The 20,720-nt window shown below is 39.9% G+C and overlaps 2 protein-coding genes across 2 annotated transcripts; one reads left to right on the top strand and one right to left on the bottom strand.

Moving 5' to 3' along the window:
• The first annotated feature begins 5,360 nt into the window (after positions 1-5,360).
• LOC108665959 lies at positions 5,361-13,288 on the top strand. Its single transcript, XM_018152769.2, has 5 exons — positions 5,361-5,404; positions 5,960-6,470; positions 6,671-9,219; positions 9,538-9,884; positions 10,629-13,288. The coding sequence occupies exons 1-5, from the start codon at positions 5,361-5,363 to the stop codon at positions 11,324-11,326; spliced, it is 4,149 nt and encodes a 1,382-aa protein (XP_018008258.1). The 3' UTR covers positions 11,327-13,288.
• A 231-nt stretch (positions 13,289-13,519) lies between these two features.
• LOC108665964 (pleiotropic regulator 1) lies at positions 13,520-19,400 on the bottom strand. Its single transcript, XM_018152775.2, has 9 exons — positions 18,836-19,400; positions 18,437-18,575; positions 17,872-17,973; positions 17,329-17,459; positions 16,819-17,013; positions 15,811-15,999; positions 14,530-14,677; positions 13,922-14,037; positions 13,520-13,656 (listed from the first exon to the last, which is right to left on the bottom strand). Exons 1-9 carry the CDS (start codon positions 19,163-19,165, stop codon positions 13,597-13,599), a joined length of 1,410 nt encoding a protein of 469 aa, XP_018008264.1. The 5' UTR covers positions 19,166-19,400; the 3' UTR covers positions 13,520-13,596.
• Between the last annotated feature and the right edge of the window lie 1,320 nt (positions 19,401-20,720).

Here is a 20,720-nt window from a genome sequence, read left to right as displayed (position 1 = left end):
GTGATGCTAAACTGAGAACACGAATATATATTTATATATATGATATCTAGCTTGCAAACCCAAGCCTATAATCAAGTGCATCATCTAGAAACTATCCCACTTGCTCCCATCAGGTCGTGAATGCAGTGACGATTAATAAGTTTTATGGTCACAGATATTTAGAAATAATTTATTAAATTTTCTCATTTTTGAAGAATATTATAGTTTTTTAAACACGAGCTTACGCTGCTCGTTCATGAATATTTCGTAATAAATTTGTAAAGTGCACGGCTTTATTTGTTCCATAGTATGCTATAAAATATTTTAGAATTAATTTTAACGCTTTTTTACTGCCTACTCTCTATGCTTAATTACTTTTGCACAGCTCTGATTTTGTCTCGTTATTAACGGAGCATTCTCTGCCATCGTGACATATAATGAGCGTGCACAAACTGTAAACGCTTTCAAACTATGCTATTTGGCTTTAATTTAAGGCAACGAAACTTTATATCTGTAAGAGCCCATCTGCCGTTCACGCATGTGCTCAGTGATTTCGCAATATCTGGGACATTTGGGCTACAGACTCCTCAGTAAAAAAAACGACTACTTACTAAATGTGATTATTTCGCAGTTCGTCCTTCGCTCGTTTTGCTTGGGTTATTTTAGCTTTCTTTATATAAACTTTCAACTTCTTTATATAAACTCGATCGCATCACCCTCGAAGAACTTCGAGTCATTAAACTTAATGTTAAATATGGTTAGTTCAGTATATTTAATAATGCTCGGTTGAGCGTCCAGGATGCATCATCCCGTGGAAATATAATTAGTTTACCCGTTTGGATCTACACTTACTGGTTCCTATTTAAGAAATAAATACGAATTAAACGCCGTGTGGTCTATTGCGCTGATCGTCTTGCCCACTCCAGCCTCCCCCTGGGGCGAGGAGCCGTGGAAAATGAGAGCATAGTAAAACTTTTGCATGCAGCGTAATGAGCATAAAACTTTTGCGAATTAAACGCCGTGTGGTCTACTGCGTTGATCGTCTTGCCCACTCCAGCCTCCCCCTGGGGCGAGGAGCCGTATTGTCTGCCCCTGCGCGCGCCTGTTGGTCGCACCGGTCAGCCATGCGCCGTTAAACGCCCCATTTCCAGCTGTCGCTGCGCCAGCTGCCGTGCCGCTTGTTCGTCCTCACTGTGAGCGCTGTCACGAAGCCTAAATGTTTTAGATGGGAAATTCATATATCGTGTGGAACCGTGCAAGTTATTTTACGAAGAAGAAGTGACACGTGACATAAAACCAGGTGAATAAAAAATAATTGGACGCCGTACTTTTTCTTGGGTTGCACAGCGTTCACGATAGCTGGTTTTAACAGGCAAATTAAATTTTTATTTTGATTTGGGATGTATCCGCTCTCAGTTTTATCGTGCATTTTATATTTACTAATAAAACTGCTCACTTATTCAAAGGAACGGTTTTGCAGCGGACAACTTTTGCATTGCAACATCGTATGTTTTTTTTTTGTAACGACTCCTGTCTCTGTAAGGATTTATGTTATAGTAACATGTACATGTAGCAATTTCTGTTGTTTGCAGTATGTACATTTGTTGAGAACGCTCTTGTTAACCTGCTCCCGTTTTGGTTTCATAAAACTTTCCAAATTTGTGTTACACATGATTTAGCCGCTTAACGAGTGTAGTCAGGAGCTTATATTTGATTTATTAGAAGAAGAGTTTATTCTTGTGGGTAACAAGAACGGCCAACGTTTGCTACGAAGTAGATTCATTTCCGTTTAGGACACATACGGAGTTTATTTATTTGTATCGTTTAAATTTGAAAAAGGTCACTGCAAACGAGTTTAAATTGCACGCGATAAATTTAAAACCGAAATGAATTTTCGAACTTACTGTTCTTCTAATTTGTGTAATAAATGCCTTTAGAAAAATATTTTTTCATCAAATTGCTTGTGCACAATTTATTTGAATAAACTAGGTAATAATCGTATGAATTAAAAATGGAATAATTATCGCATTAGAAGTATTGGATTAAATATAATGCTATTGTTTTTTTTGAAGAATTATATTATTTCACTTCAATAAAAATTCCTTCAAATTTTTATTATTCGTAAATAATACAGAAAGTTCACGAGCTCTAAGCTTCAAACTCCATTTGATTACCGATCAATTATAAAAATATCAACGCGTTCCATGCAAAATAAAAGATATCATTGCCATCCCAAAGCTGCGCATAGTCTAGTAGCTACTTCAAACTATCGTCAGTCATGAAAAGATCCGGTCAATGACACGATTTTAGATCTTCTGTGAACAAGTCACGAAAAGGAAAAGAATCAGCGACAGGCCACATCAGGCCTACACTTCAGCGCCGACATCACTATGTTATGTTATGTTAAGGAAGCCTTATCGTTTCCTCGTCCGGGTTCCGTCTTCTAGGTCGAGCAGGTCGCGAAAAGCAGAAGCGTCCATTGCCTGAGGAAGAACTGGAGTGAGGCTCCGGCCATGATCCATTTCCTGTGTCTTCAATGCCGGCACAACGGTGCCTCTTCACCCTCATTACAACAGTTAGTTTTTTTTCTCTAGAACTAGCTTAACCTGCCGTATCATACGTAATACTTAGTATGAAGAAAATTTAATGAAGATTTGATCGTCCGATGAACAAAATTCCTATGCTCGTCAAAACGGATATATAGGTTACGATGTGTTTATAACTTCAACCTGTTACCGGTACATTTAGATGATTTTTTCTACTTTTTGAGGCGAATACATTTTCTTGTGAGGACACTACATCCTACCTAATGAAGATAGGATAACTTCTATCTATGAAGTAATATATGTGAAAATAAGATTGTTAAAATTAAGTTACCACATTCTTCTACATAGTATAGTATGTCCGTTTTTAGATGTGCATATATTCATCTATGTAAATGTGGAAATGTTAGGAATTCGCTCAATTGAATTGATCTATTGTTTGACAGATCGTTAATTAATTAATCTAATAAAGTTGACTAAATTGCTAGTTTCTTTTTCGCTTGAGACTTTCCAATTATTCACTCTTATAAATTAATAGCATGCCTCGGAATCTTTCTTATAATATGTGCTCTAAAATGCCCGTGAAGATGCTCCATTATGCTTGCATTCCAGGTCAGACTTTTTACCCCCATGCATGATCGTAAAGGGAAGACTAACTTTCGAAAAAGAAGCTTTGTCGTCTGCCGAGATGCCTTGCGCCGTCCGGTTGCGTTTTTTAAACATTGCATTCAGGTTATCCTCTGCCGAGATCTGACTATCACGGGCTTGAAATTCAGTTTTTATGTGAGTACATCTGCCCCACTTTACAGAACCCGAAGAAGCAGTTCTCCCATGCAATATTTTTTCAGTTATCGGCGAGGATGTTTGGTTAGTCTGTGAAGATATTCATGCCGTGCTCCACTTATGTAAGAGAACTCGTTGATACTTTCAGATTTCACCATCGAGTTGAAATATATGCTTTATTATAAAATGTTTACAACGCCCATTTGAAAGGGCTAAAACAATGTTCTGTAGGCCGTTTGGAATTGTTTCAGCGTTATCGGCATTGCTTGTGTGAATTTTGAGTTTTTGAGATCCTAACATTGATACTTATGAGCGAAATGATTCGATTTGATAATTAGTACTTATTGCTTAGGTGAAAAAACAGTTTTAATTTAGAAGAAGACTTCGTTGGAAAATTTAGAATTTCGATAAATGTGTCTCAACATTGCAGGTTGTTGCGCAAAAGAAAGTCTGAAAGTATTCAAAAAATTGAGAAATCAAGTCTTCTCGATTCATTGCCAGTTTTTACGCTTCATGTTTCTGCGATTAGAACTTCTTGAACGATTATTAAGTTACAAATCGTCAACTACCTTATTTATTTAAGGTAGAAATAATTCTATGAATATGATGGACAACTCGTCCACCCACGCACTCTATCTGTGGAGTACCACTAGGATAATGTTGATAATGATAATAATACATATAAATAGATGTACCTAATGATAATGGAAATAGCAAGATTCAATACAATTAACTGTTAACTGCACAATATGAGTTAATGATGTCAATATGAATTAATGATGAGCGTTAACTGCACAATATGATCGCTCGTAAGGCGCAGGAAATCAACTACTAAAGACGCGTTGATGAAGCGTGAAAGCCATGCTGTAGATGCGGACGATGCGCGCACCGTACACGACCTACATTTTTCCCTTGACTCTCTATGTGTTTTTTATATTGTAATCGTAGTTTTTATCTCAAACAGTGGTATATCTTAACAAATACTTAACGTATAAATGGTTTTGAGAACTAATGGGAGCGGTGTCACTGCATGTTTTATTGTTCGATAGAAAGTGGGGTATATCTTCTGCCGTGGTAAATTTTAAACGTTTCTTGATCATGGAGTTGATAGCTGGGTTTAAAAACATCAATAATTCCGAATTTAGAACATACTTAATTATGCATGTTTATATTTACATATTTTTTCCACTCCTCAGGTGTAAGCGATGGGTCGTCATGAACAAGGAGCGAACAGTGAACACACCCTGAACCATCACAAAGCTCACCGCCATCACCACGACAGCAACCATCACCGCGCCAGGTCCCTCTCACCACACCGGTACCGCAAACAACTCAACCAACCGCACCGACAAAGTCATCGTCTTCACCACCATCACCATCACAGGGATCGGTCTTCATCACCGAGACACCGAACTCCTCCTGACTCTCCAAGACGAAGGCCTTCCCCTCCTCCACGGAGAAGATCTCCACCCTCCCCTCCTCCACGAAGACGATCTCCAGCCCCCTCTCCACCACGGAGAAGATCTTCCCCTTCGCCGCGCAGAGATCCTGAACAATCAAGACGTTTGCGAAGAAGGTCTTTATCACCACGCGCTCGGTCGCGGTACGTTGCTCTGCCAAAAATATTGCATACAAAAAAATTACATATATTAGTATTAGATGACAGAATTTTCTTGTTTATTAATTTTCTTTTTAATTAATGACCAGAGAATGCATTACCATTTCCAAGGAGTCGAATAATTCTTTAAATGACGTTGGTAGATCAAAAGGCAGATTTTGTGAGTAATAATAATGTACTGACGACGTTGCGAATGTAGCAACATTAATTTTCAAGTTAAGAGAATCATTGAAGAATTTAATTTTGTTGGGCATAAGTACAAAATACACGTAATATATTATACAACACAAAAATTTCGAGCCAGAAAGTCCCTCCGCAAATAATCTCAAAGTTTAGACAAATCATGTAGTATCGAAATAGAGAGCTGGGGTCCAATCTAATATGACGAGGGTTAAAGCAATCGTTGGTCGGTTGATGTTGTGCACCTCCGCATGACGATGACGCTGGTGGGGTTTTCCAGCACTGCGCTAGCGACGGTCTTGTGAGTTTGTCTCAGGGGGTTTCTCTGCCTTACAGACTGAAGATGGCAGGTGAGACGGTCTCGATGTCGTGATTGTTAGTCCAATTACTCCAATGTAGTCCAAATGATGAATAAGTCTACAATATTTGAAGCAAAATTTATAGACTACACCGGCCTCTTATTTGGAGAACTCCTTTTTTGCAGTGGTCATTGCTGCATATAGTCCGGAGTTCGACGTTAAATATCATGGATTTTACGGAGCCTGTTTTATTCATCGATAATCTTGTGATGAAGTTGCTCGATTTTTACACTTTAAGACAGTTTGAGATTCCTTTCTGAGTCTCCGAATTTCACGTTTTTGAGTTCACTGTTGATTTGTCTCCGAATTAGTTCACTTCTAAGTCTCACAGCTACCAACGTCATCTAAAGAATTATTCGATTCCTTGAAAATAGTAATGCATTCTCTGGAAATGATTGTAGGATTTATACATACATATGCATGCCGTCTCATTTACGTTCTCAAACTGATATTCATTTTTTCATCACTCTGATTGAACGAATTCCACCACAATTTAGACACGAAGAAGTGCGTGAAACGAGTTTCCACTCGCTCGATGAAAGGGACCCTCGTAACGTCGCCTCGAGCAGATCCCAAAACGACCTCCTACCTCTGATCCTTGCTCGCGAGGAGCTCACTGACCTCGCGAAGGCCACAATGGTCCGTCGGAGCGCCCTCCGGCGGGCTCGGGAAGAGGAAGCCCTTGAGGTCGAGAGACTTCGTAAGATTCGAGAAGACGCCGCTGAGGCCGAAAGGCTAAGAATCTCTACTGAAGAAGCAGCGGAGAGAGCGAGGAGAACCAGAATACAGATGGAGATGGATGAGGCGGAAATGCGCAGAGTGAGGGCCTTAGAACAATTCAACGAAACTGAGCGACAGAGACGTGAGATGCAGCTTGAGGACAGGCTCCGGCAGCTAGAAGATCAAGATATGCCTCCTGAACCGCAAAAAAATAGGAGCTGTAAAAAGTATTGCAGGGCATTCAAAGTGTCGTTCGGCATTTTTTTGTCGCTCGGACTCATATTTGTGGTAAGTATTCACTAATCTCAAGCGGCTACGACTCTGTTTTTTTCCCCCGTCTTCGTGTTTCTTATATCGGCATTTTTCAATTATCCAAGTAAAGACGATCCACTCCAATATTGAAATCATGAACTTACAGGAGCAATATATTTTCTGACACCATAGCTTTATAACTATTCATCAACTTAACCTTTTTCTTTTTTCTTCAGTTTTACCTGATAGTGGCGAGTATCATGGGCGAGTCAGCTCCTCTGGACATATTCAATCTGGACCACACAGAAGATCCGCTTTTGGTGAACATAAATAAACGCAATCCAGGCATTAATGTGACTTTAAGGAGCAACATGGACAATTCCAAAGAAAAGAAAAAGATAGATGAAACGAAAAGCAGTCCCGACCGAAATGACGATAATCAAAGTGGTAGCGGCTTTGACAATGTCGTAGTAAACCCCTATGATACAAGCAAAGCCTATGAAAACCCCAGTAGCAACGATAGGTCTGAGCATGGGAACTTTGACGATGTTGTGCTCTCTTCCTTCGATCCGAGCATTGGTGGTCTCAATCCAGGAGGCCAAATAACACGAGACTCATTTGGTAATTTGATCATAGAACCGTACGATATCCAAACAAAAGACGGAACCGTTATTGTTGAGTACGTCGATGGCTCACCTATAAAAAATGACGAAACTGTATCTGTGGTTGATTTAGAGGGCGAAATTCCTTATATCTCTGGCGAAGATCAAGCCTTGTCTCCTAGCAATCCTTCTGATATTGCTTATCTACCTTCATTTGTTGCTTCCACTGAAGATCGATTCGCTAACCGCAATAGAGAATCTGTCCTTCAAGATTCGGATCGCCATTTCGGATCGCAATCTATAAACCCGCATGAGATTGAGCCCCCGGCAACACCTTCAAGCTCTTCAACGACGTTTGATGATGTTATCAGGCGGTCTGACAGCGTTGCTGGAGATTACGATTACTACTTACCACCAATTCACGTGGATGGCCCTATGCAAACTTCTTATGAAGATAGAGCCGTAGAGCGATCAGACGTAGCAGCTTTTTCTCCAACCCACCTCCCAAGTCCGGTGTTTGCTCAGTCGTTCGAAAATGTACCAGAATCCAACCAAAGACGGCCATTCAAAATTTCTGGTGGTGTAAGACCTTCTAGTGGAGGCGGTGGATTAAGGAGTGACAGACGTCCATCGCTAGAAAAACTTGAATCTGAAATAATCGAAACTCTCCTGAACATTGCCGAGAAAGATGAAACAAATCGAAGACTTAGAGTCATGCCGAGAGTTAATCCTCATCGCCATATTCGAAGACCAAGCACGAGGATGGAAGCACCTCCAAGTCTACGTCATCGAAATCCTGACCAGTCAAGAAGACCAAATCATCGAACCAAGCGACCAATGTCACGCCGCGAGTCCATGCGTATTAGACAGGCACAAAATATACCATCCCTGCCTTCGCCTGACATGATAACAGCGCCTCCCTCAAGTTTGACGCAGCCAGGGAGGTATCTTGGACCACGTCCGGGATTTCGCCCTCCTACAGCCGAGGATCCTCTAGTAGGCATGGAGACCTCGCGTAGGGTGCGTTACGGAAATCATCGTGGACCAAGAAATACGAAAACTCATGTACCGCCGCCTGAATTCCGCTACCCAAAATCGGCAGAAAACATTCAAGATATCATCAGTCACATGTCCGCTCATGACTCCCCAGCAACAATGGCGTTTTCTCGGCAAAAACGTCTTCCGGAAGGTTTTAAAGTGGGTAATCAAGACCATGTTCTCTCGCCTAGTTTTAGAAAAATTCCTGATAGTCGAAGCAAGGAGAGGCGTCATACAATCCCGCCTCCAGGGAGAAAAATCCCAAGAAAGTCCAGTCCGAAAAATCGCTCGCCATTCAAAACCAAAATAAGAGCCTCGCCAAACGATCCTGACGGTGAGGATGAAGTTATTTTCAATGACGATGGATCAGTTGTACACATAAGCAACAATCCTCCACCACTCCAATACGGGCATTCCGTCGAAGTGTCTCATGAGGAAAGGAAACGCCCGGATCCGACTCAAATCAGAGATTACAGTTCTTCTTACAAAGAATATCATCCTCCAGTTTACGAAAAGAAGCCCAAAGTAAAGCCTATAAAAGTCATGCTGGATGTGTACCCGTCGCCGAACCACATCGGGTACGGAGGAAAACCCAAGTATGAATCAAAATATTACATCGAAGATGAGTTTGACATCCACGATCGACGGCAATCTATAGAACGCGATGAATTCCGCCACCCCGATCCATATCCAAGTTCTCCTGATCGATACAACGATGATCGTTATCGATCACCTGATCATCGGTCTCGATTAGCTGAAGATCGCGCCGCAGGTAGCGACGATGGACTGCAATATTCTGATGATAGGTCTCGATTTCTCGATGATGCGTCCCGATATTCCAATGATAGGTCTCGGTATTCCGGTGATAAACCTCGATATCCCGATGAAAGGTCTCGAAATTCCGAGGATAGATCTCGATATACGAACCAAACTCCTAAACATAGAGGGTCATATTACAACAGTCACGAGAAGTTTTCCAATCCTGAATCGAGACACTCCCTCGACGAGGCTTCAAGCTATGACAAGAGTCGACATCATCCATCCGATCGGCTCCCCACCATCACTTCATCGGATAACCAGCACACCATTACGCTGCACATCAACCTGTACGACAGAAAGCCTGACTACAATCGTTTCAATCGCAGGTGAGGTATCGTATTTTTTGAAATTCTAAAATTGATCAAAGTTATTGTCTTCTTCGAAGTAGATTAGTGAATCGAAAAATATTCCGTTCTATCCAACAGAAACGAATCACCTTATATAGCTGTCGACAGTTATATTGCGAACCTCAGTACACTTATAAAAGATTGATTATTGACGCTGACGCTAAAAAAATGTTTGGGCGTGTTCACTGATGCTTAAAATTGTATTGTTGATGTCCCCTATCCATACACTATATACTCTATCGATGCCGATTGCAGTTTCAACGTGTAAAAAACATTTTACGCATTAACTTCTCACAGAATGGATACATCAGCATCTATGCCGCAACCTACTTTGCTGGCATCTTCTCAAATGAGGATGGCGTCAATGGAGCCAGGCGATGTATTGCGAAGCTCGGTAAGTTCTTCGCTCGAACCGCGGCGATCGTCAGTGGAGGGCCGCATACCTACCAAAGTGCACCAGTCTTCAACTTCTGAGCCCGAAGGAGACGCCGAACCTTCTGACCCGGAACTTAAACAAGCGATGAAAGAACTTGGCATCAGCATTGACTTGAAAAAGCGATTCTCCGCACTTGATGTCTACCGAGCACTGATGCGCAACACACGGAACATGCGGCAGAGGGCAAACTTCCGACCTGGAGGAGCAGGTGAGTGCAATTATTAATTTTTTGGGAGCGCAGCCGTGGGTAACAAAATTAACTCATAAACAGGCCCTGGGCCCAACGCTAACCATCAGCATGCAATATCTACACATAGCCTCAGATCAATGAGCTGTGGGTAACTCCGGCTATCAGTAAATCCGCTTTGCACTACACAACCACTGCTTCACAGCACCGGAGCACAAATGGCCGGAGCGCAACTGGCCGGAGCTCAACAGGCCCTACCGCAACAGGCGCAGGTTATGTTGCGTTAGGACTAGCCTGTTGCGGTAGGGCCTGTTGCTCTCCGGCCAGTTGTGCTCCGGCGCTGTGAACCAGTGCCTGTGACTGAAAGGCGCTGTTGTGGTGGGCGCTATGTGTCGAAAGCCGTGAAGATGCCCGGCTGCGTTACGCTCGGGAAGGTATATGAATCGCACTGTAGACTTAGGATATACTGACCTCTAGCTATCCACCAAATTTTTTAGTTTGGGTTCCCTGCCACACTCATAGCAATGCAGATTACATTGTTCTACATTTTTGTTCTGTAAAACATATTTCAGTACTTTAGAGCAAATTCTTGTGCGCTGCTAAAGAAGGCAATTGATTAATTAAATCAAAAGTATAATTTTTTATTAATTTTGAATTTGAACGAAAATATAGCTTCTGGAAGAAACGTAAAATTTTTCTCAACTTTAGTAGATGAAAAATGCGACTTCTACAATTATCGTGTTACTATTCGCTCGTGTTTTTCAGGACCCATTGCAGCAGGCCTGATCGCTCCCAAGCCACTCGACGAAGAAGAGGAGGCATCCATTCTAAGCACGGTCGAAAACGCGCTTGCACAAATCAACGAACTGCTGCCGCAGTCATTGAGGTTCATTCTGCCGACTGCAGCAGAATCGGAACCTAAAGCCGCACACCTTAGAGGAATTGTTAATAAAGTGAACAACGAAAACTTTGACTACACGGACGGTTTTGAAGCCAAACTTGATAATGATGAACAAAAAATCAATTCAACGAATGCATCTAAGCTTTCAAAGCTGATCAACGCCAATCCCGTATCTCCTGAATTTTCCAGAAGGATGGGTAAGCTCGTCTCAGTTGATGTTCACCCGCTGCTTGTTAATCTCATCGATAATGATGCTGAAGACCAAAACTCAACTCAGGAAAGTGAGATGAAATTTTCAGTTGACTCATCAACAGATAATCCGGGACAGAATAGCACCGAAATAACTTCTGAAATGCTAGGAGCCTCTGAGAATGAGAAACAATCTAATGATGTCAGTTTAAATGCACTAGATGTTAATGATGTAATTATCAATGGGGACAACTTTGTTGAATTGACAACGGAATCAGAACGGAACGAAAATGAAGACTTCTCTACTGTCACGTTTGGGTCGCTAGACGTTTCCGACGATACAGTTACCTTGTCACACAAAATTTCTCCATAAAAAAATGTACAAACGATTAGGGCAACAATAACAATTAGACTGTAGACAACTGACAGAGCAACGAAAGGTCTTCCGAAACGAGTTCAGAATTTTTTCTAAATGATTCATCAATGGGACTTTGTACGAATTCTTTCATAAAATGTCTGGTATACGGTGAATAATTTGTATGCGGAAATGATAATATGCTGCATAATAAGTGAATAACATGTGTATTGTGTAGGGACAAAACTGATGGACAGCTTTAATGTATCCTCGGAGGCACTAAAACTATTCTAATTTTCAAAACTGTCTTGCCTTCAGTATTCCTATCACTGAAGTTGATCATAATTTTCTAAGTAGCTGAAACTTCGTGATGAGGATGTGCCACGAAATAGAATTTCCTACATTTCGAAGTTAAATTTGGATGTGAGGAGCATCAGTCTTTGTTTTGAATGTGTACATTGAAGTTATGGGAATAAGTGCGTGCTTTAGTATAAGAACACGAATTGTTTACGGGAGCAACACTGACTGTCCTTCTTCACTGTGACTTGGAACGATGCGCATAAAGTGTGCTGAAAAATATTTTATCTGTGACGATTCTTGCCCCGAAGCCATGGGAAAAATGTCTCCCTGAGAGAGTTGAAAAATGGTCAAAAAATTTAAATTCCGCGTCTCTTTCCACCAAAATTATCATACTTTTATACCAATCATCCGGGCCTTCCAAGACTTGAGGAAGTCTTCCTAATTTCTTAGAGCCGTCACTAGACGGACTAAAATTCTCCCGGCTCATCACAATCAAACCTCCAAATGACCATTTTTAGTTTAGTGATAGCCGGATTTATTCTTTCTTGTTTGGTATTGTTGTTTCGGTCGACCATAATTGCTTGTCGATCATGTCGTTGCCTGAACCTAACCCCAAATTTGAGAATAGAGAAAGGTGTGTTTATTTTCATTTAAATCAGTTCAGATTTGAAGGAACCGTGGAATCTCAGTCCGACAATGCACTGTATTTCTATGCATGTATGTATGCTGGATTAATATCTGTAGAATGGGTAAGTAGCACGCATGTCGACCGGGTAACTAAATAAGTTTACGGCCCACTGTGCCGTTTATGGACAGTAGGAATGACGGCACGTGGAAGTGATATTACGAGCTGAAACTTTGAAGTGCGGCCGTATCACCGTAGGCAATGTGGTGTAGCAGCTTTCGGTCTATGATAGTGTTGATACGAAGTAGCGTGGCGGAATAAATTTATCAAGCGCAGCTGCGAGGCTGAGTCTAAACATTACAGTTAGTAGATGAAGACATTTCCTCTGGGGCAAAGTTATAATTTGTGTCCCACAGCTGCGCTACTGGGAACTTTATATATTATCTCGACACATTGCCTACGATAGCCATTGTTGTGTTCCACAAACTCGCCAAGGTTATATACGAATTAGGTTAAGGTTATGGTACATGCGTAGCTATATTTCTGAGAATGTAGGTGATAAAGCAAGTAGATAATTATTAATCTATCAAGTAGACGCTATGTGTAGAGTGTTTGGTCAGAGGGATTTCTGAGAGTAAAGAACAACTGTTTAAAATTCGAATCACTTGGAACACTCATTATTTATTTATTCAAAAATATCATAGCTTCCTTTTCAATAACGCTGTGCGCCTTTGAATCTAGTTAAGTACTAGTTAAATTTCAAGATTCAATGCACCCAATGCCAAAACAAGCAATTTTTTTAAGTAGGAAGGTTCTCTAGTAAATACTATGTTACATCATTAAATTAAGATCGCATTATTTAGTTCTTAACTTGTGGTATAAAAATTTGTTACGTATTTTTATAGCTGATGAAATTATTATCATTCATAAACAGGCAAGGGAAGGCTTAAAATGTTTATAGAACTGTGATAGTAAAGTTCGCTTAAGCCTTCCTTAATTATTTGCAATTAACTTTAACGAGAATTATTGTTTTAATTGTTATAATGAACTTGTTATAAAACTTGTTTTCCTCAAACCTTTTTTTAATGTAATGCAAACAATCGCGGTAACAGTAGTCTAGTATCCTCACTCTAAGCCAATATTACAAAGAACACGTTTCGCATTGCTGAAGCGAGATATTTTTGCATTGCCGTAGCGAGAAATAACACCAAATTTGTGGAACTGATAGTTTATAGGTACTTACATTCAAGTTTCGAAATGGAGTTCTGGGAAAATAAAACAGCGCCTAATGTATTCATTTTTTAAGATATCATATAGGAGATAGTGACATAAAAACGACAGTGGAAAGGCTGGCAGTCAACGCTCAGTATTTTCTTCTCTTCATGATCTCGGGCCTCCATATGACGGGATGGCTTTCTTCATTCTGTGTGGATAAATGTTTCTGCTGTAATTTCACTCTGGTGCAACCATGTGCGATCATAAGTATTTGCCAAGAAACATAATTTCGAGCGATTTTTGATAAATATTTGCCCTGTTTTAGGTTTTGATAGCATGAGAAGAATAAAAGTAAAGATATTTAACCTTCCCTATTTCAACCAGAGAGTAATTGTGATAGCTTCTCACAATAAACGAGTACGCCGGCGAACAAAGACATAAAAGCTTAGATGATGCATGGCAACGATACTCACAGCTTCTTCATCTTCCTTGTAGATTTTGATTGTCTTATCGGCATCGCAGGTGATGAGCCGAGAGCCGCTCTGGTCAAAAGCCATGGCGTACACTCCCGCCTCGCTGTCCATTGAGCCTGCAAATACAATCAACGAATTTTCAACTAAACCATGTTACAAAGGAGAGAAGCAGTCGATTAAATGTTTTTCCGATGATGGAGGTTTAAGATAGTTTAAATATGTATTAAAATAGAGCAAATTTGAATTCACCTCTGATCCGTTCAGATTTGTTACTTCAGGGGCCATACTTTCAAAATTCGCTAAGTGAACGTAATTACTTACGCTCTATTTTCTTATATGTGATTGGTAGATTTTGCTTGAAAGGCTGTCAATTATTGGCTGATGAACTTACGATCACTTAACTTTTTTTGAAAGTATGGGCCCAGGTCCACATTCAAACAAGTTAACGGATTAAACAGGTTCCTTTGTTTAGGGACCAAATAATTTTTCTTAGCAAACTCAAGCAACCTTCATATAGCATGCGGACAAAAACAGCAACACTTTGAATGGCATGAATAGTGGAATAAGTCATACAAATCTTTTAAATAAGAAACAAATAAACAAAGGACCTGGTTGTGGCGGCGCCTGGAGCTTCTGGAAGTTGTGTCCAGTGCGCCAGTCCCAGAAGTAGAGTGTGCCGTTATTGGCGCCCGACACCATCACGCCTTCGCTGTTGATGCACACGCTGTTGATGATGGCGTTGTGGCCTGCCACGCTCTGTACACACAAAGTAATTAATTCAGAACTTGTGCCATAAAAAATCAAGTCAGAATTTTGCGGCCTGTCGCTAGCTCATATCATAATCTTATTTTTATAAACAAATCTACAAGTTGGGAATGCCACTAAAATAGTAAAATAGATTTTCTTGAGCATTAGATGATTGAATGATTATCAGACCTGCACAAATTCGCCCTTGGGACACTTCCACTGCTTGATGTTATCAGCACCGGCAGAAGCGAACATATAGAGTGTAGGATGCAGGGCCAGCGCGCGCACGCTCTTCTTGTGATGGGTCAAGGTGCACATGGAGCGACCGGCAGCCAAGTCCCACAGTCGGATTGTCTTGTCGTGGGAACCTGTTAGCACCTAGAAATAATGTGATGTATTATTATATACATAATAATACAAGAACACAAAATAGCAGGCTTGCATGAGAAAAACTTTACAATGCAATGGGACCCTGGAAAGTCAGAAAAAACACCGTATTGGATAAAAGTAAAAGGTGTGCAAGGCTGAGTAATGATCGCTAACAATGGCAAATAGGTCGTAATGCCATGCTGAACAATGGATAGAATTATTCCATTAGTATATATAAGAATTCCACTCTAAAGTCATCACCTTCAACAAAATCATTTTATTTTATACCTGAATATCTTTTTTTTCAAAATAGAAAGTATTATACCAGGCTCTTTTTAATTCCCTCATAGATCATCCTGAGCACGGACACCACGATCTACGCGCAGACATTCTACAGGCTTATTCTAAATGATGGACCTAATTTAATAAATTCGCATTTATTCAAGTGGTTGTGGCGGCGCCTGGAGCTTCTGGAAGTTGTGTCCAGTGCGCCAGTCCCAGAAGTAGAGTGTGCCGTTATTGGCGCCCGACACCATCACGCCTTCGCTGTTGATGCACACGCTGTTGATGATGGCGTTGTGGCCTGCCACGCTCTGTACACACAAAGTAATTAATTCAGAACTTGTGCCATAAAAAATCAAGTCAGAATTTTGCGGCCTGTCGCTAGCTCATATCATAATCTTATTTTTATAAACAAATCTACAAGTTGGGAATGCCACTAAAATAGTAAAATAGATTTTCTTGAGCATTAGATGATTGAATGATTATCAGACCTGCACAAATTCGCCCTTGGGACACTTCCACTGCTTGATGTTATCAGCACCGGCAGAAGCGAACATATAGAGTGTAGGATGCAGGGCCAGCGCGCGCACGCTCTTCTTGTGGTGAGTCAAGGTGCACATGGAGCGACCGGCAGCCAAGTCCCACAGTCGGATTGTCTTGTCGTGGGAACCTGTTAGCACCTAGAAATAATGTGATGTATTATTATATACATAATAATACAAGAACACAAAATAGCAGGCTTGTATGAGAAAAACTTTACAATGCAATGGGACCCTGGAAAGTCAGAAAAAACACCGTATTGGATAAAAGTAAAAGGTGTGCAAGGCTGAGTAATGATCGCTAACAATGGCAAATAGGTCGTAATGCCATGCTGAACAATGGATAGAATTATTCCATTAGTATATATAAGAATTCCACTCTAAAGTCATCACCTTCAACAAAATCATTTTATTTTATACCTGAATATCTTTTTTTTCAAAATAGAAAGTATTATACCAGGCTCTTTTTAATTCCCTCATAGATCATCCTGAGCACGGACACCACGATCTACGCGCAGACATTCTACAGGCTTATTCTAAATGATGGACCTAATTTAATAAATTCGCATTTATTCAAGTATAAATTCACAATGAATAATTTATACACCAATAGGAAGAGGAAGATTAAATTTTTTACCATTTATAACTGTTCAATATGTTGTATGATATATACATATTTAATATTAGCAATTTCAATCTTTAAAATGCGAAATTGAGCGGTGATGGCGTTGTCTGAATCTGAATATCTCTCTTTCCATTGCTGTATAAATTACAAATTTTGAATTTATACTTAAATAAATTCGAATTTATTAAATTGGGTCCATCATTTAGAATACTCCTGTACTTAAATTCATATGTAGCTACGAAACAAATTAAATCTTTCTTCTCTTCCATTAGGTTAAACTATTCAACCATTCTTAATGTAAGCCTAACTGAATATCATAAGTCAGTTATCATTACCTGAGGTTCAGCAGCCTGACACACAACAGAGGCGACAGTTTGTGCGTGCCCTGTGAGGGTGTGGATGTTGGCAGTGGTACGCATGTCCCAGACGCGCGCTGTTGAGTCCCGACCGCATGTGAGCAGCACGTCCAGTGTGGGGTGCAGGGAGAGGTCGTAGCAAGCACTCAAGTGGCCGTGGTAGTGACGAATCACCTACAAGGTTCATTATTATTAGCAACTAGCAGGTGGGGGTCTCTTTAAAAATGAGACCGGGGAACCACAACAACTAGCAGGTTAGCCCAGCGCGGTCGTGAACGATATTCATGCAATTTTCGAGTCCCGTTATCCGGAATAGTCTTAATGGTAATAGAGCTATTGCATGCTAATTAAATATATACTTGTTCAAAATCACTTTCGTAAGGAATATTAAACTCCTTTCGATTGACTCCCGTTTTAAGATACAATATTTGTCTTATTTCAGTTGAAGTACTATGTCCTCGAATAATCAATGCTTCAAGGTATACTTGCCTTATTATACTCGAGGTCCCAGCACTTGACTTGCTTGTCTTCACCACAAGAGAAGAGGTAGGGATGGCGCTTTGAGACAGCGACGCCTCGCACAGCAGACACGTGCCCGGTGAGTGAGAGCTTCAGTTGACCTGAGCAGTGAATGAATGTGAGGGGCAGAGTAATACTAGAATATTATATCACTCTTAGTCTGCGAGATTAGTTAAAAATTGCACAATACATGTACGTATTGGTTTATGGGTATGGAAAGGAAATGAAGCCTTCTATGAAGACTGAAAATTAAAAATAATGTTGCTTGCACAATGTACATGTGAATGAGAGAGAACTCGTGTGGAAAAACTAATCTCTGAGTCTAAACTAAAAAGGGTTGATAAATTTTCAACAGCAATTATAGGGAGGAATTCAATAAAATAGTTCTCTTTAAAAATTAGACAACACACCCATCGCAATGCATTACTGAAAAATTGACACACCAAAAAGGAGAGTTTTATTAGACAAAGCAAACAACCCCATCAGTGATATCCAGCAGAAAAATTACCACACCTGAAGCCATGTCCCAAATTTTAATAATGCGATCTTGAGAACCAGTGCAGAACCATTCATTGCCAGGCTCCACAGCAACACAGCGCACCCAGCCTCCATGGCCTGAAGAGAGAGGCAGTTATCAAGTAAATCACAAAATACATCCCACTTATTGTTGCCATTATATTTAGCTAATTTGAATTAATAATATTAGTCAATCTATGGTCATATTGAAGGAAAATTATAACTTATTACACCAACAAAAGCTATTTTAAACATGTGTAATCAGCATTGGCATATTCTATGTACATACACATTCGTGACATATGGTGATATATAGAGTGTTTACATTTAGCTTGCGGTAAATGTAATCACTCTATATGCTCAGTATTTTAGTTTTACGTTTTATTTAGTATAATATGACACTTTATATAATACAATATATATTGACATATGTAATATGTTTTGAAGAGTATACATATGCTTGACTGTCAGCTAGAATTCAAGTTACATGATGTACAAAATACAATATGGACCTCTTGAAGTTGCAACCATGAGAAGTTTCATGGTAGAAACACCCACTGACCTGATATAACTCTGGACAGTTTCCATGGTGCATGCCATCTTGGCTTGGGCATAACAGGTGCCTTACGAAGAGCCAACTGCTGGCCAGCATTTGCAGCTCCTCCAGGACCGGCATCTGGGGCAGCAAGTGGCACCATGGCCTATTGGTGTAGCAATAAGTTGACTGACAGATCAAGGCTAGACAATCAAATGATATTTATGAAATGGTGGCAATAACTTATTGTCGAAACTTCTTAATTATTTTTGCCATTTGCATAGGTATAAATACTAGGACTAATATAGTGCAAAGCATAATGATCCATAATATAGATACTTTGATGACAATGATCCATAATTTTTTGTTAAAAGATGAAAGCATGAATGTACAGAATTTAGGGCATAAATAACTAATCAAGTGAACCTGTGAAGCGGCAGAAGGGACAGTTGGTTTGGTCCCAGGAGCTCCTTCTATTGCAAGTGGTGCAGCTCCAATTCCATTTTCCACTGAGCTCTCTGCCATTGCATTGTTGGCAGCGGCCAGAGCTGCTGCAGCTTTCTTTGCTTGGGCAACTCTGTGCAGAACTGGCCCATACTGATCTTTGGCTTTAACTGCTCTTTTAAACTGTTCAGAGGGAAGGTGAGGAGGAGGCAGATTGCCTTGGTCACATAAAAACATGTCATGTGTTCGCTTCAGAGAGCGGAACACAAGGGTATGTACCGAGTGCCTCTGAACTTCATCAGAAGAAGGCATAGTGAGTCTGAACTAATACTTGGTTGCAATTTTTTTGAAATGTAGAGAATTTTTAGTTCTAAATAACTTCAGTAAATAAACACAAACTCAAATACAAAAGCAATCAAATAATTCCAGTTGCACAATTTTTGATATGACTTGAACTAATGCAGCCTCAAGGTTCATTAGATTAAAGTCTCATAAAAAATCAACTTGCCCCTAATCTGCCATAAAAAGAGAACAAGAATTTCATTTAGAAGAAAATCCAACTTCCGGAAGGACACAATGAAGATTAAGCTAGGTACTAAATTGAATTTGCTCAGTATCTAGAGTAAAATGTGGAATGTTATTGAGAATAAAACTCATATGGTAACAACCATTTAACTTGCATATCCATAATAATTGCACTGTTAGGGGAAAATATTATGATAAAGTTTCAAAAATTTCAAAAACTATATACTGTCAACCGGGGCTACACGGGACAATTTCAAATGTTTTTCATTCATAACTTCTTACCATGAAACATTTCATAAACAAGTTTAGGCTCATTTCAAAGCTCTTTGCAAGGGCTATTGCATGGCTTCTCTCAAAAAATTCCATATGCTATTTGTAAGGTGCCAGAAGCAAAAAAAGAGTGTCCTGAGTAGCCCCATAGAATGGGGCTACTTGGGTTTTTTTTCTTGGGACAAAATTCTTCTATGTCAAATAGTTTTTGAGTTTTGGGGGTTTTTGTTAGAAAACTAAAAGTGGTCTAAGTTACCCCGGGAGTCTAAGATACCCCATTTTATGCCGTTACGGTACTCTCTGATCCACAGCTGGATTCTTTGAGCTGTGGCCTGTGATCACTGATTCTTTGAGGCGGTGAGGCGTGATGTTATGGATAAACAAGCCATGAATACCACATACAGGCTATGAAAAGTTAATTATGAGCTGCAAACTCATTTGCAAAGTCCTGTGCATATGTTACCACAAATCTCTAATTTTACCATAGAAACAGCAACTAGAACATTTTTCTACACTTTAGAGTTTAGACTAAAGTTTAGAGGCAACTGAACATGTGATAATGTATTGTTTATGTTTTAATTTAAAAATAAACACAGTTATAATTGATTGCAAGTTGCAACTATGCCATCTCCAAAGAAAGGTTTTGGGTTCACTCATTATGAAGGATATTTTAGTAGGAGAATTGCAATGAACTGAAAAAGTTATATAATTATGTAAAATGATGACACTTTTGTGAACCACAATTTCTTCAAACACAAATACTATTATTAGTAGTATACTACATTATGTTAGAGCTGCAAGATTTTAGACCTACCGATCTGATTATACAATATTAGAGCTGCAATACTTCAGAAGAAATACCTACCTAGTACTTTTCCCAATTACTGAATAAAGGCTCTAGTTACAGACTTACAGCCTTACAGGATCAGGACTTATTATATTATACAGTTTGGAAAGCAGATTCATTTCATTGCTATTCAACACCCATTTTTAGCCACAAGATTTCCAAATTTAAATGTCATCATGAGCTTGCACAGTGGCAAACTAAAGATATTTTAGAATCAGTTCATTT

This window comes from Hyalella azteca, unplaced genomic scaffold (genome assembly GCF_000764305.2).
Source record: "Hyalella azteca isolate HAZT.00-mixed unplaced genomic scaffold, Hazt_2.0.2 contig9259, whole genome shotgun sequence".
In the NCBI taxonomy this organism is placed as follows: domain Eukaryota; kingdom Metazoa; phylum Arthropoda; class Malacostraca; order Amphipoda; family Hyalellidae; genus Hyalella; species Hyalella azteca.
This window is presented reverse-complemented; position numbering and strand designations above follow the sequence as displayed.